General features: G+C 43.9%; 1 protein-coding gene across 8 annotated transcripts in view; it reads left to right on the top strand.

Moving 5' to 3' along the window:
* The window catches only part of Gabbr1 (gamma-aminobutyric acid type B receptor subunit 1), a 33,101-nt gene extending 13,450 nt beyond the window's left edge, over window positions 1-19,651 (top strand). For 6 of the 8 annotated variants that reach the window (XM_048806029.1, XM_048806027.1, XM_048806028.1 and 3 more), the window contains 14 exons: window positions 176-367; window positions 5,599-5,841; window positions 6,466-6,529; window positions 8,509-8,586; window positions 9,865-10,015; window positions 10,505-10,637; window positions 11,944-12,060; window positions 12,152-12,259; window positions 12,417-12,510; window positions 13,229-13,356; window positions 14,127-14,255; window positions 14,481-14,624; window positions 15,305-15,498; window positions 18,463-19,651. In XM_048806029.1, the coding sequence (XP_048661986.1) occupies window positions 176-367; window positions 5,599-5,841; window positions 6,466-6,529; window positions 8,509-8,586; window positions 9,865-10,015; window positions 10,505-10,637; window positions 11,944-12,060; window positions 12,152-12,259; window positions 12,417-12,510; window positions 13,229-13,356; window positions 14,127-14,255; window positions 14,481-14,624; window positions 15,305-15,478 (1,755 nt within the window). In that variant the 3' untranslated portion in view covers window positions 15,479-15,498; window positions 18,463-19,651. The remainder of the gene's footprint in view (window positions 1-175; window positions 368-5,598; window positions 5,842-6,465; window positions 6,530-8,508; window positions 8,587-9,864; window positions 10,016-10,504; window positions 10,638-11,943; window positions 12,061-12,151; window positions 12,260-12,416; window positions 12,511-13,228; window positions 13,357-14,126; window positions 14,256-14,480; window positions 14,625-15,304; window positions 15,499-18,462) is intronic. The other 2 variants (XM_015507458.2, XM_048806031.1) reach the window with 2 other exon arrangements.
* The last annotated feature ends 3,817 nt before the right edge of the window (window positions 19,652-23,468 follow it).

Genomic DNA, 23,468 nt, shown 5'->3' with positions numbered 1-23,468 from the left:
CACTGAGACATGCCCCAGCCTTAAGACGTGTACATTTCTTTTACTTATTCTGTTGCTCTTCTGTGATTTCTAAGAGACTGAATAGCTACCATTGAGATAATACAAAAAACAACAGCCCCCCCCACCAAAAAAAAAAAGCCCTAAACTGTACCCCAGCCGCCTTCTTTGTGTGCAGGTGTACAAGGAACGTCTTTTTGGGAAGAAGTATGTCTGGTTCCTCATTGGGTGGTATGCTGACAATTGGTTCAAAATCTATGATCCGTCAATCAATTGCACAGTGGATGAGATGACCGAGGCAGTAGAGGGCCACATCACCACTGAGATTGTCATGCTGAACCCTGCCAACACCCGCAGCATTTCTAACATGGTGAGACTATGGGGCATAGAGGCTGACACCTGGGAGGAGTGGGTGGAAGAGACTGAGGGAGCTTCTCAGGGGAGGGGAGAAGGGTGTAGAGTTTGAACTTATGAAGACAAAGGGGTCTGTGCCCACTCTGAGCTTGTTAGCATCATGTCTCCTGTGGATTCTACCTCTGTTGTGGCTTTTCTTGGGTAGGAGAGAGAGAGAGAGAGGGAGAGGGAGGGAGAGAAATGATAAGAGTGGTATGTTCAGTAGGCCCCTGATGAGTAGAAGGGCTGTTACCATGGAAACAAGGAGCAGTTGGTGTGAAGTCAAATGAGGGAGAGGCGTTAATGATAATATAGACGCTTGTATATGCAAGCACACCTTTACCAAAGCACTGTTCCTGGGCAGAAATGCATTTTATTTTTTTGGTGACTTACATTAGTATCTTAGAGTTGCTTAATATTCACTCATGATGAAATTAGCTTGGATCTTAATGTTTTTTTTTTTTAAATGATTCTTTTTTTAGAATTTTAGATGTAAAAATGACTAAATCATTTAGTCCCAGATAACTGGTTAGTGACAGAGTTGGAACTAGAAGCACATTGCCTGACTTGGGAGGGCTGGGGCAGGCTTGCAGGTGGGAGCACAAGTGGGTGTGGATGTGGGTGTGGGTGTGGGGGAAGAGCTTCACTGCTGCTCAGCACGACATCTTAGAGCACAGAAATCTTAGTGAGCTCAATGGGGTAACCAGCATGTCTACTTATTATATCAGGTACATCCTAAGGTATATAATGCCTGTTTTGGAGAGAAGGCTAGGGGTGAACTAATGATGGTAAAATCCTCAAAGTGTTTATTTAAAGGAGTTTTAGTAGCAATTGATTTTATTTGGTAAACTAGGAATTTAAAATCAGATTTTTTTTTAATATTTATGTTTTAGTTGTAGTTGGACACAATACCTTTATTTTATTTATTTATTTTTATGTGCTGCTGAGGATAGAACCCAGGGCCTTACACGTGCTATGTGAGTGCTCTACTGCTGAGCACAATGCCAGCCCCTTAAAATCAGATTTTAAACAATATTCTGATGTATATTTATTATTTGCATCTTATATACCAGAAAATTAAGACTCAGAGAAATTTAGTGACTTGTTCCATGCTGCTACTGAGTTGTCCTGCTGGAACTGCCTCCTAATTGAATCTAATTCCAAACTGCTCTGTTCCATCACTTCTAGGGTAAGCATGAAGCCTGACTGAAATCTTGTATTTTTTTGTGCTAGCACTGTTCAGCTGATGGCAGTTTTTGAGCACGGGAGAAATAATAATTTAGGAAGTTGGTTGTGTCAGTGAATTATGATGAATGGTGAACTGCCTCATGGACTCTGATCATAGACTCTATTCTGGGACTTTCTAAAGGGAACTCTATGTTTAATGTATCTTATTTGAAAAATAGAGTGAAAAAATTCTGGAGGTTCACCTCCCTATAGAGTACTGGAAAGGTGAGTCACCCTCCAGAACTGAGGAATTAGTGGTGCTGGTTGTTGAAGATGGGAAGACTGTTTGGTATCCTGAGCCCAGGACCTGCCAATAATGGCTGCTGTCTCATAGCAGGAAGCTAGAGCAGGCAGACAGAAAGCCAAGAATTGTTCACAGATATAGAGGGACACTTGAGCTTTGGAGTAGGATGTTAGAAGGTCTCTTTCTGGCTCCTGGACTCTAGAGGAAGATGGTGCCTGCCTTCTAGACCATAGGGCTTCTAGTGACACTGGGCTAAAACACCAAGTAGAGAAGCCAAGATTTTTCAATAGAGGAATAGAAGCAGCCCTAACAACTGCCTAGGGAATCAAATAGCACCAAGAGAAGTGAATCAGAAGCAAGGATTGAAACAAGCAGGACAGAGCTATAAAGAAGCTGAGTTGCTTTCACTCCACAGAATGGCCTCACATTTGTTTAAATCAGTATTTCCCAAACTTTAGTTTCCAAAGAACTACCTACAAAGGTAGTTAGTACACAGACTACTAAGCTGTTTCCCTAGAAGTTCTGAGCTGTTTCCCCTAGAAGATCTGGAGTAGGGCCTGAGAATTTATATTTTTAACAAGTTCCCAGAAATACTGATGTTACTTCTTTGGAAATCACACTTTTACCACTATTAGGGTAGTAGTTTTTAACCAGAGGTTGGAAATGTCTGGGGATACTTTTGATTGATACAACTTGGGGTGAGGGCTTCGCTGAAGGATAGCTGCTCATAGTGTCTAATGGGTATAGACCAAGGATGCTTCTAAACATTCTGTAATGTGAGCTGTGCGTGGTGGTACACACCTGTAATCCCAGCTACTTGGGACGCTGAGGCAGGAGGTTTGCAAGTTTTAGGTTAGCCTGCACAACTTGGACCCTGTCTCAAAAAAATAAAAAGGGGTGGGATGTAGCTCAGTGGCAGAGTATCCCTGGGTTTATTCCTCAGTACTGGAAAAAAGATATTCTAAAATGCACAGCTCAACACTGACAGCAAAGCTGTTCTGTCTAAATTGCCAATAGTGTGGAGATTTGAGAAATCATGATATAGAGAAAGAATCTTTAGGTACAATATAAATAAATGGAGAATGAATTAGAATGGTTTTGGAGAAATGTAGCTATGATCTAGAGGGGAAGATGGGAGGTGGCATACCTGGAGATGAGATTGTGAATTTATCCTGATTGGGAAGGAGATCTCATCAGACCTGGGTACAAAACAAACTAAAAACCTACCTCAGGATACACAGATCACTGTCAAGCATCCATTTTCACACATGGAGCCAACCAGACAGAGCTGTTTATAAAAAATGAGGATCATAAATTTGCACTTGGTTAATTCACTAATTTCTGTGAATTGTGGAACTTTTGTTGTTCAGTTTTTCTCAGCAGCACAGTAAAATTTCTCTTTGGAAATTAATAAGCATATCTTTGCTGATTGAAAGGGGAAAGATTGTTTTTTCATTGCTTTAGTAATAGGGACACCAGTGCTCCCTTTGGCCAGGAGTGTTAGAGGTGAGCTGAGAGTTTGAAGATCTGGGCAGGGGATAGTATCATGCTGAGCAGATTAATCCCTTCCCATCTGGGTGATTTTCTGATGTAATCTTTACTTTGAACTGAGGATTAGATAGACCTAGAAGCTGAAGGACTACTCAGAAAGTCTCAGTTTAGCTGTTGTCTTTGAGCAGGTGCTCTTGGATAGAGGCATTTCAGTGTATAGAAGGAGTATGGGTAGAGGGTTAAAGTATAGACTTTGTTATTCAGAAGGCTGAGGCAGAAGGATTGCAAGTTCAAGGCCAGACAAGGCAATTTAGTGAGACTTTGTCTCAAAATAAAAATTTTAAAGAGCTGAAGGTGAAGCTCATGGGTAGAGCACTTTATGCCAAGGTTCAGTCCCCAGTATTGCATTAATAAATAAAACTTTGGTGCCAGACTACCTGGGTTTGAGTCCTAGCTCTGCCACTTACTGGCAGTATAACTTTAGGCAAGTTACCTAGCTTCTATGTTTCACTTTCTTTTTTCACACAATAGGGATAATAGTATCTTCCTCACTGAATGGTTTGAGGATCAAATACATTGATATGTGTGCCTTAGAAAAGTGCCTGGCATACAGTAAGGACACTATAATGTTAGCCACTGCTGCCATCATCATCATCATCATCATCATCATCCTATGTAGAGAGGGATGATACTAATGAAACACCTCAATAAAAGAAGAAAGAGGATTTGGTGATTTGGAAGGGTCAAAGGTGATTCTAAGGTTTCAATCTCATATAGTGGGCAGTGTTGAAGTGTGAGGAAAAATTGAGCTTAGAGAGTTTCTGTATACCTCTACATGTGCAAAGCCTCCCACATTAGCAGCAGACCCCACCAGAATGGTACATTTGTTACAGTTGATTAACCTGGCACATTGTAGTCATCCGAAGTCCATAGTTTACAGAAGTGTTCGTTCTTGGTGGTGTATATTCTGTGGGTTTGAAAAAAATGTATAATGGCATGCTTCTGTCCTTATAGTATCATGCACAGTTATTTTCACTATCCTAATTTAATATACATTTATTGTTTGTACATTATGGTGCTAAGAAAAAGAAATAAAACTTGGTTTCTGTTCTCAGAAATAGTAGAGTCTGAGCCCATGTGTGTCTTCAAATCTCAGGCTGTTTCAAGAAAGTTGAATAGAAAAAAAAAAAATGTGGTCATGTCATAGAGAACATTTGTTTATTCTTTATTCATCTATTCCTTCCTTCCTTCTGTTAATACATTCCAAATTCAAATAGTCATTTGTGTAGTGCTGCTGTGTATTATTTGTGCCTTGCAAGCAAGTCGTTGCTGAGCCTTTGCTTGTGTCTTTTTGGGAGGTGAGGAAAGGAAGATGAGATTTTCTCCATTATACAGAAGGTAGTTTCAAGTTAACCATCTGTGGTTATTAAACCAAACGGGGTTAAAATCAAGTATGCAAAGTCAGGTCTCTTGACCTGTTATGTAAGAGTTAAAGGAACTATCATTCTTTTCAGCTTTCTTGAAAAATATTGAGTGTTGAGAAGTGGTGTGAGTAGGATTGAATGATGGACTTCAGAAGTGTAAAGGGCAGGACTGGGGATGTGGCTTAGTGGCAGAGGGTGTCTAGCATGCATGAGGCCCTTGGTTCGATCTTCAGCACCACATACACAGAGTGTGAAGGATATTTCTGCAGTTCTCAGTTTTTTGGAAAATCTCTAAAAGGCAACTAGAATGGCAAGAAGTTAACACACTGAAGAAAATCTTCCGGGTTGACAAGCAGAGTGACAAAGGCTGTGGGCGTTGCCTTTTCTAGGAACTTTCAGTGTTGGAGGAGCTGTTAGATCCTGGGTCAGCTCTACTGAGAGTCTGAAGGATGAGAGGACATCAGTGTCACAACTCTTCATTGCAATATCTGTGTTTTTTCCTTTACTCTATGTCTACTTTTTCTCCTTTGCCACTCATTACCAGAGTGTTTATTCATCAGACTTCTCTGTTTGTAGTTCTGAGCTAGCAGCTATACACACTAAGACCATTGGGCTCAGCTAATCTCTGCTCTAGTCTAGTTGCTTCAAACCTAAGACAGACACATGGGCATAGTTAGAGATTTTGAATGTACATATGCTTCATCTGACAACATGAACACAAACCATCCGCTCAAGTCGAAGTGTTTGAGCCAAAATTGGATGGTCCCCTCCCCCTGCACCCACACACATTCCAATCCTTTTCTCTTGTTCTTCTCTCCCCAGACATCCCAGGAGTTTGTGGAGAAACTAACCAAGCGACTCAAAAGACACCCTGAAGAGACAGGTGGCTTCCAGGAAGCACCGCTGGCCTATGATGCCATCTGGGCCTTGGCATTGGCCCTGAACAAGACATCTGGAGGAGGTGGCCGTTCGGGTGTGCGCCTGGAGGACTTCAACTACAACAACCAAACCATTACCGACCAAATTTACCGGGCAATGAACTCCTCGTCCTTTGAGGGTGTCTCTGTGAGTTATAGCCCCTTTCATGCTCCCCTGTCCTCGCATCGACAGACACCCCCTCAGAGGCTCCTTTAGAAGCATGCATTCCCCATCTTTCTCAGTTACTTCTCTGCAGAAGTTAGTCTTAGAGGAGGGGAGTGGGGATCCCCAAACCAGAAAATCCCACAAAAGACTACAAAAGAATAAAACTGTATATTTTTCGACCCTTCCTCTCATTTCTTTCAGACAAGTCCAGGTATTTATGAGTCAGATGAGAACTGTAGGATTTTAAAAGAAGAAACAACCCAAAAGTTTATCTCCTTATGCCTTTTAAAGTGAGAAAATAAATGCCCAATGGGATTTGGTGACTTGCTCAGGCCACACAGCTGGAAGCCAGGTCTCCTGGTGTTCTGTCTGGGGATTTTTCCCATTCAAATCTCACAGGTGAAGCTTCTTCTCAAAAGAATAATATTTCTAAAATCTAGGGTATGGGCATCTGGGGTATGTCCTATATGCAGGCAAATGCCATAAATAGTATTCATTCAGAAGCTCAATTACATCAAAAACAGAAGGAGTCAGAAAGTCCCTGATGTTCTCTTTTCACTCCTGCTTTTATCCCCTTTGCTTCCTCCACATGTTTCTCCCCCTCAGGGCCATGTGGTGTTTGATGCCAGTGGCTCCCGAATGGCATGGACACTTATCGAGCAGCTACAGGGTGAGCATGGGGGTGGAGGTGCAGGGTGGTGGTGGCGGAGGCTGGGACTGGGCCAGGTCCCTACTTGGAAGAACACTCCAAAGACATCACGAGATTGCCTGGTGCCTCGTCTCTTGCCTTTCTCTTTCAACTGTGTTCATCAAGCTTTTAAATAATATTAATAAAAAGCTTAGGTAGGGCTGGGCACAGTGGTACATGCCTGTAATCCCAGCGGCTCAGGAGGCTGAGGCAGGAGAATCACGAGTTCAAAGCCAGCCTCAGCAAAGCAAGACGTTAAGCAACTTAGTGAGACCCTATCTCTAAATAAAATATAAAATAGATCTGGGAATGTGGCTCAGTGGCCAAGTGCCCCTGAGTTTAATTCTTGGTTCCCCACCCTGACTTAAATAGAGTTGGGTTTCTTGCTGAGTTGTGTTCTTTAAGGGCATGTAAATTAAAAGCAGCGTTTCTCTATTCTTTCAGTCTCAGAGTTTGCCTTCTAATAGGTGTGGTGGTGTACCCCTGTAATCCTAGCTATTCTGGAGGCTGAGGCAGGAGGATTGCAAGTTTGAGGCCTGCCTAGGCAACTTAGCAAGACTCTTTGTCTCAAAGTAAAATTTTTTTGAAAGGCTGGGAATATAAGTCAGTTGTAGAGCCTAGCATGCTTGAGGCCCTGGGTTTAATCCTCAGTACATGAAGAAAAAAAGAAAACAAAATTTCCCTTCTGAAGCCTGTAGGAGCTGTCAGTGCCTCCTCAAAGATGCAAGGAAAGCTGAATCTAGGAAACCTGCTAGTTTTTTAAAGGGAATGCATTGAATTTTCTTGCTATGTAACATTCCTAATTTTCTGTAGTTTGACCTTTCTGGATTGAATTTTCTTATAACTTAGCATACTTAAGTATTTGCAGAACTTTGGTGAGTTAATTTTTCAGTTCCTTCTCACTTGCAGCCTTTTATGGGATGGACAAGAGAGCTATTTCTTGGCCTTCTGTGAAAAGTTTCTTTCTTCCTTCCTCCCGAACTCCCACATTCTCTCAGCTTTTCTTTGTATCCAAGACAAGAGGGAATGGATTCATTGGTGAAAGCCGTGTGAATTGGCTTTCGAAAGAAAAGTTATGTTAACTGGGACAGTTTTAGAACAGAAATCTTAGGAGTGACCGAATTTCACATAGTGGCTCTTTAAGAGGCAGATGTAACTTATCCAAGGAATTAGAACCCAAGCCAACGGGAGAGAAATTTCTAAAATTAAAATGAAAGCCACTGGGAAAATAGATTCTGTGATTCTGTCCATCATGAGAGAATAAACGGAAATATGTTTAAAGCTTTCCAAGCCAGAATCAGAGTGAGAGACATCTTGCTGAGAGAGCTGTGAGGCAGTGGAATAGGTGGCAGACATACTGTGGCGCCTTCCTCAATGAAGAGTTTTAAACATATAAGATGTTAATTCAAGTGCCTTAGGAATCACTTTTTTTTTTTTTTCTTTTCTGTACTGGGTTTTATACCCAGGTGCACTCCACTATTGAGCTACATCCCAACCTATTTTATTTTATATTTTGATATAGAGCCTTGCTTAGTTACCCAGCTGGCCTTGAACTATCCATCCTTCTGCCTCAGCCTCCTAAGTTGTGGGGACTATAGGCATGCACCACTGCACCCAGCTACCACCTTATATTGCTTTTTTTTTTTTTTTTTTAGTTTTAGTTGTAGATGGACACAATGTTTTTATTTTTATTTATTTATTTATTTTTATGTGTTGCTAAGGATTGAACCCAGGGCCTCATATGTGTGAGGCAAGCGCTCTACCGCTGAGCTACAACCCCAGCTCCTATACTGCTTGTAAGTGAGATTGTTTCAAGCAACTTCTGTGTCCTTCCAGGTGTCCTTTAGTTGCTTAGATAAAGATAGTGTCACATGCAGTCAAGAAAAGCAGCTTTAGGAGTGTGGTAAGTTGGCAATACCCAGCATGGCTTTTTACCTATCAATGGCCACTCCTCTTGTTAGGTGGGAGCTACAAAAAGATTGGCTACTATGACAGCACCAAGGATGATCTTTCCTGGTCCAAAACAGATAAGTGGATTGGTAAGTGCTCTCCTATATATTTTCTTTTAATCCCTCTGAATAATTGAGGAGAATGGTCATGCATTTGAATGAGGGTGGGGTGGTAGGTTCCATAGGGTTGAAATGTGGCAGGGAAAGGGGCCACAGGCAGGGATTAAGAGAGAGCAAATATAACCTCCAAGAGGGGAGAGGAGATTGGTGTATTTGGAGAGGGACTAGGAGGTGGGTAGTACTATTTTTAATAGCACACTGCTGGGGAAACTGGGGATTAGAGGCAGGGGGCGGGCAGGGGGTGGGAAATGGAAACTCCATTTGGTTTCCAGATGTCCTGGTGCCTTGATATATCTGAACCAGCTACTTTAAGCCTAGAGCTGTCTCATTGTCTCTGTCAGGAAAACATTACTTAAACTATAGAAGAGGACACAAAACCTCAGATCATTGTCATCTGCTACAATGTGCTTTTAAAAAAGGGGAAAGTGAGCAATTATTGATAGTGTACTTAGTGGGCTAAATGATAAGAAATTGAAAGATCCTGGAGGTGGGCAAAAGGAAGGACCTACTGCTAAAAGAAGGGGGTTAGTACCTGTTGAAGGTAGCAGCTGCTACCTGGACCTGCCCAACAAAACCTACTTGTTCCCAGCACTGCTAGAGTTCATTTTTTTTTTTCTTTTAATAAAATTTGAATTTAGGACAGTGTTCTGTACTGCCATAAATGCTGCATGGCCTAAATTTTTTTTTTTTTTTTAATTAAGCAAATTGCAATTAGCTTTTTTGGTGAACTCTGACAAATTTGAACTTCCCCTTAATAATAACTGAAAAACACTTTAGGGAATATCATTCTGCCAGGGTTAAGATTTCAGACTAGTTTCTTTTTGTTTGTTTTGCCTAAGGTTAGAAGGCCACATTAGATATTTGAGGCCCTTTTAGCTTTCTCACGGAGTAATTGTCTTTTGCAGCTTTTGATTTGGTGATAAGAGACCTCATAAGTTTATTTCTCAGCTAGCTAGCCCCTTCTTTCCTCTCCCATTTTCCTTTGCTGTTTGCTGCAAGAAAAACAGAGAAGCAGGAAGAACAAATCATAACAAAACAAGACTCTACAACTTTGGTGAAATGCCCCAGCATTCACTATATCTTTCTCATTTATTTCGGTTGCTCCCCAAGGGCCCCAGTGTCTGTGAGCATTCATTCTGCCAGTCACACCTGTGCAGAGTATGAGGGCCTTAAGTCCTCTGCCGGCATCCTTGTCCTTCACCCCTTTCCATTATCTCTTCTTTACCCTTTTCCTCCCTGTGCATGCAGGAGGGTCCCCTCCAGCTGACCAGACCCTGGTCATCAAGACATTCCGCTTCCTGTCACAGAAACTCTTTATCTCCGTCTCCGTTCTCTCCAGCCTGGGCATTGTCCTTGCTGTGGTCTGTCTGTCCTTTAACATCTATAACTCCCATGTCCGGTAAGTTTCTCTTTTCCCATGATCCTTGTCCTGTCTGCCTCTCTAAGGTAGCGATCATGCTCCTTAGAGGGAGTGACACTAAAACCTGAGTTTATTATTCCTAAAACCATCTGTTATAGAAGGTTCCATTTGGACTTACTGAGATTGCAAGAGGGGGATCCAGGTGTAACCCCCACCCTTGATCCAAAGCAGCCAACTGGAAGAAAGGAAACAAAACAAACCCCTCTGGGGCTAGGTAACACAATGTTGGGCTCTAGAGCAATAGATTGTATTTCTGAGAGGGCCTGTGCTAGGGGAGCCCTCTACAGCTCCATCTTCAGCCCCGTGAGCCAGCTCATTGTCTCTCAAGACTGCCACCTTTCTTTTAGTAGTCCTACGGCCCTGGAGTTGAGGTCATGCTATTGCATGACATTTGGAGTGCTGAGCTTCCTTGGAGAAGAGGGGTAATTCTGCTGTCTTCCTCTCCCACCCTTTCCGCCTCTGCCCTAGTTATATCCAGAACTCCCAGCCCAACCTGAACAATCTGACTGCCGTGGGCTGCTCACTGGCGTTAGCTGCTGTCTTTCCCCTTGGTCTGGATGGTTACCACATCGGAAGAAACCAGTTCCCTTTTGTCTGTCAGGTGAGGAGGGCATATACCTTGCAGAATGTGGTTTCCCACCCCTCTCAGGAGCACCTTCCACCATGTATACTTCCCTGCCTTTCCTTCTTCTTATCTTTCCCTGACTCTTGTCCCTGTTGCTTCCTCCTATCATCACCCCTCTGGTCTCTGTCTGGCTCTGTCCCTTCTCTCTGGGCCTCTAGACCTTTTCCATTCTGCAGTTCACTTGCTAGTACCAGGAGGAGGGAGGTACTGAGGACCAAGGAAGGGGGTCTGCACAAAGAAGAATTGTGGCTCGTCTGTGGTGTGGGGGCTGAGTACCAGAACTGTGGGCTTCCTGTGGGAGCCTTTGTTGGGGTTTAGAAAAATGAAGGCAGAGTCTAAGTTGTCAGCTAAGAGAGCTGGTGGGGGAAGGGGTGCCATCACATAGGGAGGAGGGCCTCTGGGACTTTAAGTATATGAAAGATTCTGAGGCTGTGGGAAAAGGCTGGCTTCAACAATGATATTTGAGTGGTTCTCTATTATGCTGCAGGAAACACCCACGCTTCCCCCTGATTCTGCCTATTCGTACTCTTGCTTTCCTCTGCTCCCTTTCCTGAACTGATCACGTACTATGCACATGGCATCTGCACTCACATGTATGCAGTTCATCAGGAATTATCTGTTCCCAGTAGAATCAGAGTGCAGCCAGAAAGGGAGATAACTAGCTGCAGTGCAGTAGGAGAGGTACAGGAATTGGGATCTGCAGAATGTGCTGTGGGAGCAAAGAAGGGAAGCAGCTTACAGTCAGAGTAGCTGGGTGGGCTTCATGAAGGTGGTGGCCTTTGTGTATTGAAGCCTGCATGAGATTTCTCTGCTGGAGAAATAAAGGAAGGTTATTGCAGGAACAGAGAATGTCATGTGTCCAGCAAAGATATAAAAGAGAGTAGATAGGAGAGCACTAGTAGGTCATTGTGGCTAGAGCATGCAGTAGGTGAGGGCCTGGGAGATGAGTCCGGACAGGTGGATGGGATCATGTTGTGAAGGGTTCTTGTCACATCTGAAGGTGTTTAGGCTGTCACCTGTAGGCATTGGGGGAATAATCAAGTAATTTTAGTAAAATTGCTCTGGTTGTGGAGAAGTTATAAGATGGATGAGAGGGATGGTAGGAAGTAGGGAGACCTGCCCTGTGCTCTTTTCCCCACACACCTCATTACTTGGTGACTGCGTCCTGCCTGCTTTGTCATCTGCTCACTGCCCACACTCCCTCCTACAGCCCTGAACATCCTCACCAAAGCCCTACCTCCTATCCTGCCCCCTTCTGTCTGAGCCCTCTCTCCCTTTCTAGGCCCGCCTCTGGCTCCTAGGCCTGGGTTTTAGTCTGGGCTATGGCTCCATGTTCACCAAGATTTGGTGGGTCCATACAGTCTTCACAAAGAAGGAGGAAAAGAAGGAGTGGAGGAAGGTGAGTTGCTTCTCAGTCTCCAGCCTTTGCTCCTTGGCTCTAGGGGCTTAGAGAATTTCTCCTGACCTGCCTTCTCTGAATGTTTGCTCAGACTCTGGAGCCCTGGAAGCTGTATGCCACAGTGGGCCTGCTGGTGGGCATGGATATCCTTACTCTTGCCATCTGGCAGATCGTGGACCCCTTGCACCGGACCATTGAGGTACCACTTGAGAGGAGGTATTGGGGTCAGGAGGCTGAGTCCCTGTCTGTCAGTGTCCCCAAGGTTGTGTGTATTCTTGAGGGACAAAGCTACACATGGAGAGTGTAGGGGAGGAGGGCAACCATCCATCTTCCTTGTGGTCCCTTTTCTCCCCTAGACTTTTGCCAAGGAGGAACCGAAGGAAGACATTGACGTCTCTATTCTGCCCCAGCTGGAGCACTGCAGCTCCAAGAAGATGAATACATGGCTTGGTGTGTGAATGTGGAGGAGAGGAGGGCAAATTGCAGCAGAAGCAGGAGGAATGGGCAAGGACATTAGGTTTGAAGGGAAAAGTGTCTTTGGGAGAAGAGACAGAGAGCTTGTCAACCAATTTTACTGTTCTTCTCTTTGTTATTGTGCTAATCTTTTTTGAGAATAGTGGGGAGTTGGTCTTTGCTATGAAGAGCTTAGGATACAAAGCAGGGATTAAGAAGAACTTCTGTTCTTTATCAGTGGAGATAACCCCATCCCCTGGCTTGACCCCCATCTGTATTTGGTCACCTTCTTCAAGTAAGACCAGGATTGTGAGGTCATGCATGGATTTAGGCTCCCTTTGGCCTTATTAACATTTCTTTGATCTGTAACCACACTTGGTAAATATGCCCTTAGCCTGGAAAGCCATCTTCCCCCCTGGAGAGAAAGGGGTGAGACGTTATATATGGCCTAATCTGGCCCATTTCCTGCTGGCCAATCAGACTTTTGCCTGACTGACAGATATTGATGAGCACCATTTTCTGGTGTGAAATGTGTCCATTCATCACAGGGAGTGCTTGCTAGGTCAGAGGAGCTAGACTGGAGAGGAGATCTCCCTTTCCATTGAGAGGCTCCAAGAAGGAGCATTAGTGAGTGATGGGCAAAGAGAGAGGACAAAGATTGAGTGAGTAGCATGAAGGTCCTTGATGCCCAGGTGACCCTTTCCTGCTATCCTAGGTATTTTCTATGGTTACAAGGGGTTGCTGCTGCTGCTGGGAATCTTTTTGGCTTATGAAACCAAGAGCGTGTCCACTGAGAAGATCAACGATCACAGGGCTGTTGGCATGGCCATTTACAATGTGGCGGTAAGCTCCCTGGATACCTGGCATTGATCCTGTATGATGATCATGGATGGCAACTGAGATGTGGTGGCCTAGGGAGAATCAGGCACCATTTCTGGTATCACTGTGTGGAGGTGTTGAAAAGTTTGCTTATGTCTGATTTACAAAGCTAAGTATAGATATTATATCATTAATTTTCTTGCATCTACCCAGTGAAATAGATATATAGGTGAGGAAACAAGCAGAGATGTTAAATTGCTTGTCTGTGTTTCGTGGGATGAAATCTGAGTACACTATTCCTCCCAGGAGTCCCCAGGGGCTGACTGAATGGGTGCAGAGAGATCCTGGGAGTTTCTGCTTGGGGAGAGGGGTTAACCTAGAGTTGAGGACTTGTTTGGCGCAGTTTATTTGGCATTTTTAAAATTTTAACTTTAATTTTCTTTTTTTCTTTTTTGGATCTGGGGATTTAACCCAGGGGTGCTTTTTACCATGGAGCCACATCCCCAACCCTTTTTCTTTATTTTTTTTAATTTTGAGACAGTGTCTTGCTGAGTTGCTGAGACTGGCCTTAAACATGTAATTCTCCTGCCTCAGTCTCTGGAGTTGCTAGGATTACAGGCATGCACCACTGTGCTTTGGCATTTTTGTTAATCTAGAGTTGAGAATGATTCTGGATTTATGGAAAATTCACCAGGATCTCATCCTCATAGGATCCTTCCTGAGGGAAGAAGACTCTAGTAGATCACATCTGAGCCTGCAGATCTGAGTCTCTTTAAATATGTTCTGATCCCCAGGTCCTGTGCCTCATCACTGCCCCTGTCACCATGATTCTGTCCAGCCAACAGGATGCAGCCTTTGCCTTCGCTTCTCTTGCCATCGTGTTCTCTTCCTATATTACTCTGGTTGTGCTCTTTGTGCCCAAGGTGATTTTCTGACTCTTCTCCTCCCTCTGTAGTCCCATGCCCCTTATATCCTTTCTTCCCAGGACTCTGTTCCCTGCCCTTCCCTGCACCCTCCTCCCACTCCTTCCCTTGTATTGGGTCTAGCTTGTTCCTCTTTTGTTCATTCCTTCCTACTCCTACCCACCACCCTCTGATCACTGACACAGCCCCTGCTCCGCCATCCCATGCCCAAACATTTGCCCTCAGATGCGCAGGCTTATCACCCGAGGGGAATGGCAGTCTGAGGCGCAGGACACCATGAAGACAGGGTCATCTACCAACAACAATGAGGAGGAGAAGTCCCGCTTATTGGAGAAGGAAAACCGTGAACTGGAAAAGATCATTGCTGAGGTATGTGGATGATGGCCAGGGTCCAGAAGGACTTTAACTTAGGTCTGGTTGTCTGAAGTAGAGCCTGATATGTAGGTTCAAGTGTTCATGCTTTATGGAGGGAGGGTCTCAGAAACCCTGCAAGGGAATGAGTGAGTGGAGCAGGATAGGGAAGGGAACAGGATTGAGCAATAGTCTGTCTTAGCTAAAATCTAGTGTTTATCTGATCAGGTGGAGTGGGAGCTGCATTGTTGACTTGACACTTCTGAGGCAAGGGGTGGCTGTCAGCGGGAAGCAGCTGTGAACCATTAGCAGCCAATACTCACAGCTGGGTGTTAAATGTGCCCACAGCAAAGGAGGTCTGGGCAGGTGCCCACAGTGTCCACTGTGCCCCAAGCTGCAGTTAGGGGTTAGTTCAGTGCCAAAGAGGGAGATATTCCAACTGGGTTTACATAAATATCCATGTGTTTTATTAGAGCCTTTGTGTACTGACTCTTCTCTTTTCCATTTTCTCCTTTTGTTTTAATCTCATTTTCCTGATCTCTTTTCTTTTGTTGGTGCTCCTGTTATGTTCTTTTCTTGATTCCACATTTTAATTTTTTTCTTTCAATTTATTCTATCCCCCACCCACTCTTCACTTTCCCTTCCCCTGCCTCACGACCTCCCCTTTTCCTGCTCTCCCAATGTGTTTCTTCCTCCAGAAAGAGGAGCGAGTCTCTGAACTGCGCCATCAGCTCCAGTCTCGGCAGCAGCTCCGCTCCCGGCGCCATCCCCCAACACCCCCAGATCCCTCTGGGGGCCTACCTAGGGGACCCCCAGAGCCCCCTGACCGTCTTAGCTGTGATGGGAGTCGAGTCCATTTGCTTTACAAGTGAAGGGGTATCAGGGAGGACAGGCCAGTAGGGGAGGGAAAGGAAGAGGGGAGAGGGTGGGGAACTGGGTTGGAAGCAGGGGACCCCTATCCTCAGTTGGAAAGAACATGCTGTCAGTTCCATCTCTTGTAAATTCATGTCCCTCTGTGAGTCCTGGGGTTATTTGAGTCTTCAAATACTCTGGGAAATAGATCTTTTTATCTTATTCATTGATATAATTTTATATCACAATTTTATAATTTAGTTTGTGCCTCACTTGAAGCTACTCAGTCATGACTCCTCAGCAGCCTCACTACATCTTTGTCTCCCATGACAGCCCTCTGTCCAGTTACCACGGCAACCCTGCAGCTCCTATCCTGTTTGTGCTATGCTCTCTCTGCTTCTGTCAACAGGGGTCTCTCCCCACTAGTGCTCTTTCCACGCCAGCAGGGGCTTCTCCATCATAATTCCCTTCCTCTCAATCCTACTAGCCCTTCCACATGTTCCCATGTTTTCCTTTTAAATTTTGCTTCTTTTGGGGATTCATTCTTTTCCCCCAGAGCTTGAATGCTATTTGCCTCTACTCTGTGTGTGCTCATTCTTATGCATCTGCTCTTCTCTTGCTTGTGCCACTGGTGCTCCTGTGCACGTGTGCTTGACCCATGTGCTTTGTCATGCTGCAGTCACAGCTATGTGTCCTCCTCTTGTGGTCATGGGTTTGCCTCAAGTGGGTCTGGGTAGGATGTTCCATTTGTCTAGCATGCTAAACTTTGTCTTTCTACTTGCACACATTCATGTTTATCTATATTTTCCCTGTGTACCTACCCTCAATGTACCCTTATACCTTCCCTTTGCACCTTAAGACCACAGTATTCTTCCAGCAGAGCCATATGTAACCTCCCTGCACATTATTATGCACTTTCCCCCAATCCGTGTTTGCTAGGGCCATCCTCACTGTCTGCTTGTCATGTTCAGTTTCCACTCATACTTCCCCCTCCCTCCTTGGTATTCACTCCTGCACCACCCTCAAATCAGCACACACAATCATCCTCTCAAGGATGATTTTTTGCTCCCTTTAATTTTTTTTAATTTTTTTGTGGAAGCTAAAAAAAAAAAAAAAATGGGGGCAGGTTTGGGGAACTGTTTCCAGTGAATAGATGAAGAGAATTCCGACCATGGAAGGTACCTCTGACTGTTGGATGGACAGATGGACCTATGGGGCGGGAGGTGGCGCCCCTTTCACACTGTGGTGTCTCTCTAGGAAGGATCTTCCTGAATCTCAATAAACCAGTGAACAGTGTGACTCAGCACCTCACCCTCTGTACTGTGAACAGAGCCGGCTCCCATCCAAGGACGGAGGCTCAGAGAGCTCCAAGTTAATGAAAAGGCTTTGAAGCAAAGGGGTGGAAAGAGGTGTTTTATTGATCCACTAAGGACTTAGCAGGGCAAAGTAGGACATGATTAAGGATGAGATTAGTGAAAGATGACATTATTGGTTAAAAGTGTGGGCTCTGGAATCAGACTGCTAGGGTATCAGATCCCACTATATGTTAAAAAAAAAATCCTTTATCTTTATTCTTCATGCCCTCATTTGTGAAGATAGAATAGTAACTACAGCCATATATTTTTTCATATGGTGGATGCAAGGACTAGGTTAATTATGCATTCAGGCCCATGCTATATGTTGGGTAAATGCTAACCTCTGTCACTACTGTTTCATGGATTCCCTGACAGTGTGGGTATGTATTGGGAGCCTGGAGCAGGTGGCTGAACAGATGTGAGCACTCTTCCTTCCCAGGAAGTTAGAACAAAAGAATGATGACTGCTCAAAGGTTTTGGATGATTTGGCCTGAGTGCTTCCAACCTTATACATCTTTGTTTAAGGAAGTCTGATCATCTTGGGAAGAATTTGCAATCAAAATGAAAAAAAAAAAAATTTAAATGGCCAAGGGAGAAAAAAAAAATTGCCTGGAACTTTATAAGTCTTTGTGTCCTTTTGGAGATAACTTTTCCTTTTCACTTGGGCATTGATTTTCATCTCACTTTTTTGCACAAGAGCTGTAAGGGTGATTGGACCCTGTCATTTCGTTGTCCTGTTTATGGGTAGTTTAAATCTTAGGTCAGTATTTGAAAAACCTTTCACTGTGATTATCCACCTCAGATCAGTTGGAGTTAATTTGAGTTTCCTTTCTTCCCACAGTGGAATATTCTCGAGGAAAGGGGAAGAAGTCTATGGGGTAGAGAAACCTGCAGCGTGAAAATGAACAGTTGGCTTTAGAAACAGCAGCAGGAGCTATGTATCAGGCCTGGGTAGAACCTAAAAGATCCAAATTACCACTTCAAACTTGCATTGCACTTAGATGGGGTGTAAATTATAAATAAAGGGTCAGTTGTTCTTCTGTGGCTTAGGGTGAACCAGATACTCTTTGCTAGCAGGAGGGCAGAAACAAAGCCAAATAGTAGAACTGGCAGAGGTGCCTGATGCAAAAGGTGTGAGGGGATGAGTTGCTGGGCAGTGAGGCTACTGCTTTGTAGTTCAGGCATTAGTTGCTTCCCTCATTCTTGTCTTGAGGCAGGCTCTGCATCGCCTGCACTGCTTCAGGGTAGGACTCCCCCTTTGGCATCAGGTCTCTTTCTGACTTGAAAACATCCCAGACTCCTGATTGCATGCCAGGACTTGGTATTCTCTGCTCTCCTCTGTGTTGGTCTCTTGCCTCCCTGCCCTAGTTCCTGTTGTGTATAGAGAGCATTTCTTTCTTTCTTTCTTGTATTGGGGATTGAACCCAGGGGCACTTAACCACAGAGCCATATCTCCAGCCTATTTTTAAATTTTTATTTTGAGACAGGGTCTCACTAAGTTATTGAGACGGGCTTTAACTTGAGATCCTCCTGCCTCTGCCTCCTGAGCCCCTGGGGCCGTAGGCATGCATTACTATGCCTCACTAGGGAGCATTTCATGAACACTTTGCTCTTGTGTGATTTTCATTGTCTTTTCCATCCATCAACAGGTGTTGATTGGGCAAGATGCTGTGGTGGGTGCATTTTTAGGCACTGAAGCAGAGAAGTGAACAAGATGGTTTGCATGGGACACATGTTCCCAAGATGGGATGATGACCAGTGAAGATGAACAAATAAAAAACTGAGATAGTATAAGAGACCAACCAGGAACACTGGGCATCTCTGTCATTAGCTCTAGTGCTCAGGACAACCCTGGCGGGAGGGGGTTGTTATGCTCAATAGATGGCAAGGAGACTGTGGCCTGGGAAAGAAAGAATCCTGTTCAGTGTCATACAGCTAATAAGAAAAAAAAAAAAAAAATCAGTGTTTAAACTGTGCATTATTATCAATTGCTGTAACCTATTACCCAAAGTCACTTAAACAACAAAAAACTTCTGGGTCAGAAATTGAGACAGGCTACTTACTCCACAGTGGCTAGAAGGTTTGAAGACTGGGAACTGGAGTCATGTGAAAGTTCCTTCAGTGTGGAAAGGTGGGTTTTGGCTCAGCAGAGAATTGGACTGGGGCTGTGGGCTGGAACCTTTACACGAGGCTTTCTGTGTGGCCTGGGGATTCTTCATGATGTGGTGACTGAATTCTAAAGGTGAGTGTCAGCGAGAGAGATACAGAAAAGAGAATGAGAGAGTATGTATTATCTTTTTTCCTGTTGAAGCTTTGGAAATGACTAGCAGGGCTTCTGCCCTATTGGTCTGCATAGTTATAAGCCTGTGTCAGATTCACGGGGTGGAAATACAGAATTTATCACACCATAAACACCACACATGGAGTGGGATAAATATATTGTTGCAGCCTCCTTTAAGAAAATAATCCATGGGTCTAACCTGCTTACTCCAAAGCCAGTGTTCTTTATGGCTCATTCCACTACTTGTCTCCTCCAAAGTTGACCACCCCGGTCTGTTTATTTGCTGGCATTCAGTCTTTTATGAGGCCCCCTATTCCTTGTGGAAATTTCAGGGCCAGCTGTTGTCACATACCTGGCCTTTCTGTCTACAGTGTTGAAGATGGCCCTGTCAACTATGGATCCTCCCATGGTCCTTATTAGTTTTAGGCCATCCTAGACAGGCAAACTGTTTTTTCTTCTTGGGATTTTTGAGCAGAGAATTCTCTTTTTTGTTTTTTTTTTTTTTTTTGCTTTTTCATGGTCCATTAACTTAAGGGCAATCAACATGGGCTTCATATCACATGATAGCTGGACTTCTAATAGGTGATATTCAAAATACTTAAAGAATATGGAATCCACTTATATGCTCCTTGGAGCGAGACATGTACCACCACACTCTGTGATATTACCAATTTTTGACCGCAAAGGCTGAATCCTTTTTACCTCTTAGAATTATGGAACCACAGTAATGATTCATGGCAGATGATACCTAGCATCCTGGCAGCTGCGGTGGAACACAGGTGAAAGCCTATATGGGGACACTTCTAGGGACTGTGGGTACAGCAACGTGAGGAACATTTATGCATCATGCATGTGCATCTTGAGGTGTGTGTGTCAAAGGGTATTGGAGAGGGAAAAAATCTTTTTCTTATGCCTATCTACCCATCTACCCATCTTAGGTCCCCAGCTGAGACCCTGTAAATTAGATTGGTAAAAGACATTAACAAGAGAAAGCTGGGCATGGTGGTGCAACTCTGAAGGCTAAGGCAGGAGGATCACAAATTCGAAAACAGCCTCAGCAACTTAGTGAGGCCCTAAGCAACTTAGCAAGACCCTGTCTCAAAAAGGGTTGGGGATGTGGCTCAGTGCTAGAATACACCTGGGTTCAATTCCTAGTGCCAAAATCCAAAATAGAAGTTTACTAACATGCTTTGTATGTGTACAAATGGCATTACCATTTTTTTTCCCCTTTTTTGGTACTAAAGATTGAATCCTAGGACACTTTACCACTGAGCTATGTTACCAGCTCTTTAAAAAAATTTTAAATTTTGAAATAGGGTCTCCCTGTGTTGCTCAGGGGCTCACTAATTGCTGATGCTGTTCTTATGATCTTCCATTGGGATTATAGACATGTACCACTACACTCTGTGATATTACCAATTTTTGACCCCAAAGGCTGGATCCTTTTTACCTCTTAGAATTATTGAACCAATATAAAGCCTAAGCTCCAGTTGAGCAGTGGAGGAGACTTGATTATTGGCCAGGAATAGGAAAAGTGGGAGATGAACTTGCAAAGCAACTTCTTACCTGTTGGGGGTTGGGAGATTATAGATATAGGGCAAAAGAAATGAAGGAGAAGGAGGTGATATCTTCTGGGGATGGGTGGAGATTTTCTGAGAATTCAAGCACAGTTATCAGTTGTCATGGTGCTGGGGGGAGGGTTGTCATTTAGCAAGCAGATGAGGTTATAATGAAGTTAGAGATCATTTGATGCTCTCCCTAGCATGTTGTTTGATAGCCTACCTGAAGAGGGACTTCTGGCCTTCAGACATCTTGTCCTCAAATATTAGGGTGGGGTAAAATTCAGCCAGGTCACCTAGGCAGTACAAGCTGGGTAACATGGGACTACCACTAGTACCAAAGTGGTGGTAACAATCTGGGCTTTATACTGTCTTAGGCTATGCAAAGCAGAAGGGGGTTGGGGCTTCTGGGTAGAAAGCTCTGTTAGTGAAGCTTGTTATGCAGGTTTGAGCTAGTGCTTTCTCCATAGATAAAATTATACCTTTACAAATGTAAATTTCCTTTACCAAAGGAAAAATCTCTTCCCTGTTTTGAGAGCATTCTCTCTGGCCCTTTGGTTCTCATGACCTTTAGCTCAATCCATATGCTAAAGAGGCATATTTTGAAGCAGCTATTCTGGTACTCTTCTAGGTGGGGAGGGGTGTGATATTCTGCATTGAAGAAATTGGGAAGGCTGCTTTCATGCTGGGTCCTTGTGGGATACTACAGGAGCTGGACCCTGTCAGTGGGCTAGTGACCTGACTTGAACCTCAGCTAAACCCCAAGGTTCTGGAATAAAGTTCCTTTTTTAAACACAAGTATTATATTAGGTGGATAGTTAAGTACATGCTTTCTGGCATCCTAAATCCTGCAGGCTTGAAACATTTGAGGGGATCCATCCCCCGCTTTTTTAGTTGAATCCAATCCAGTAACTTCTGTACATTTCTAAAATACTTTCCTACTTAATCCTTTGTCTCCCTGGCATAACTCCTTATACTTACCCTCCCCCACTTAGTTTGCAGTGTTGGGATGGAGTCCAGATCCTTCTATCACTGAGCCACATCCCCAGTCCTCCTTAATTTATTGAGATAGGGTTTCACCAAGTTGCCCAGGCTGGCTTTGAACTTGGGATCCTCTTGCCTCAGCCTCCTAAATAGCTGGGGCCTTCTTGAAACAAGTAGTGCAACGGCTTCTCAACCCCAGATTCCTGTGATTAGGCTGGAAAGATTTCAGGCCCGTTGCTCAGAGTTACAGGCATGAGTCTTATTAGAAGGAATCCTGCCCTTTGATTTTATTGGGAGCTGGGGAAGTTTACAGAGCCCTGCCCAAGTCCACTTTTAGACTTTTTTTTTTTTGACAGTATGTGAACTGCATGGACTACCTCTAAGAGAGAGGTATTATGCTCAGACTTGGAATTTTTAAGGAAATTGAGTCCCCTGTTTTTGTCTCAATTTCCTGTCCTCTTAATGGGGTTGTTATCAAGTTCCCCTCTTTTTGACTCAGTGTCCTTAATCAGTTTTTTATTTTTTGAATAACTCCCATCAAGCTTTCTTTGTGAGGGTTGATATTTTGGCTATGGGGAGGTTAGGGGTTGTGACTTAGTATTGGTGATAAAAAAGTTTCTGGATACTTGGTTACAAGAGATAATATTTTTTTTATTAAGGCTGGGTGAGGTTTTAACATATCAAGCTTCCATTTTCCAAGTACTTATCTGTCAGATGTGCCTCCCTGTGGCTTTCAGTTACCCTTCATTATCTTTTCCCTGCTTATCTATTTAAATGACTGAGTAGCTTCCACCTGTGTTACAGGATACCATGCCACCAAGCTGAGTCAGCCATGGCAGCCCTCTCTCACCTCAGTTCTTGCAATCATGCCAGAAAACTTTCAGACATCGCTCAGAGTAGCAGGCATGAGTTTACTGCTGAATAGGGAAAGGAAAAAGGGGATACTCTCAAAGGCGAGACTGGGTCACAGAGAAGACAGGGATGGTGTGCCTCTCCTGCCCTCCAATTTTTATTGGGGTCTCAGGGAAGTTTCCAGAGAGTTCTGCTCTGGTCTACTTCCTAACTTTTGACTGATGGCAGGGTGACTTCAGACTTTCAAGTTTCCACTATGCATGACAACTCTAGATCACTTTGGCCCATGATAACTGGTTCTAATTGGAACCTGTTCTTACAGGTTTTATGGTTTGGGGGAATTCTCATCTCCCTGAATTCTGGAATCCGGTCTGCATAAAGGTCACAAAAGTCTCCCCCTTTAGGGTAACTTGTGTTCTTGGAATTTCAGGCCTACATTCCTCCTGCAAATAACTTGTTGTTTTCTGAGGAATGTAACATATCCTGTTGACTTAAGCCAGGCAGAGCTGTATGTAAATTGCTTGTTAAAAATTGGGTTGGGGAAGGGAGGAGTCTGGGGTAGGAAAGTTGGTGGAATGAGATGGTCATCTTTTACCCTAAGTACATGTTTAAAGACACGAACTGTTTGAATCTACTTTGTGTACAACCGGAGACATGAAAAATTGTGCTCTACATGTGTAATATGAATTGAACTGCATTCTGCTGTAATATATAACAAACTAAGGTAAATAAATAATTTAAAAAAACTTTGGGGAGGGGTTAGCACAGAGGGCCCAGTGTATAGGGCCTGTACACTTCCCCATCTCTTTCTGGTACTGAGGATCAAAGCCAGTGCCTCAGGAATGCTAGGTAAGCACTCTACCACTGAGCCATCCCCAGCCCACACCTCCCCATCTTAATGGGTAACATGTATAAGCCCTGCCTTTACTCCTTTCTATACAGTAGGCAGCAAATATTTCAAATTAATTTAGTTATCCAC

This window comes from Marmota marmota, unplaced genomic scaffold (genome assembly GCF_001458135.2).
Source record: "Marmota marmota marmota unplaced genomic scaffold, marMar, whole genome shotgun sequence".
Taxonomy (NCBI): Eukaryota; Metazoa; Chordata; class Mammalia; order Rodentia; family Sciuridae; genus Marmota; species Marmota marmota.
Note: the sequence above shows the minus strand (reverse complement) of the source record. Positions and strands in the feature narration are given on the sequence as shown.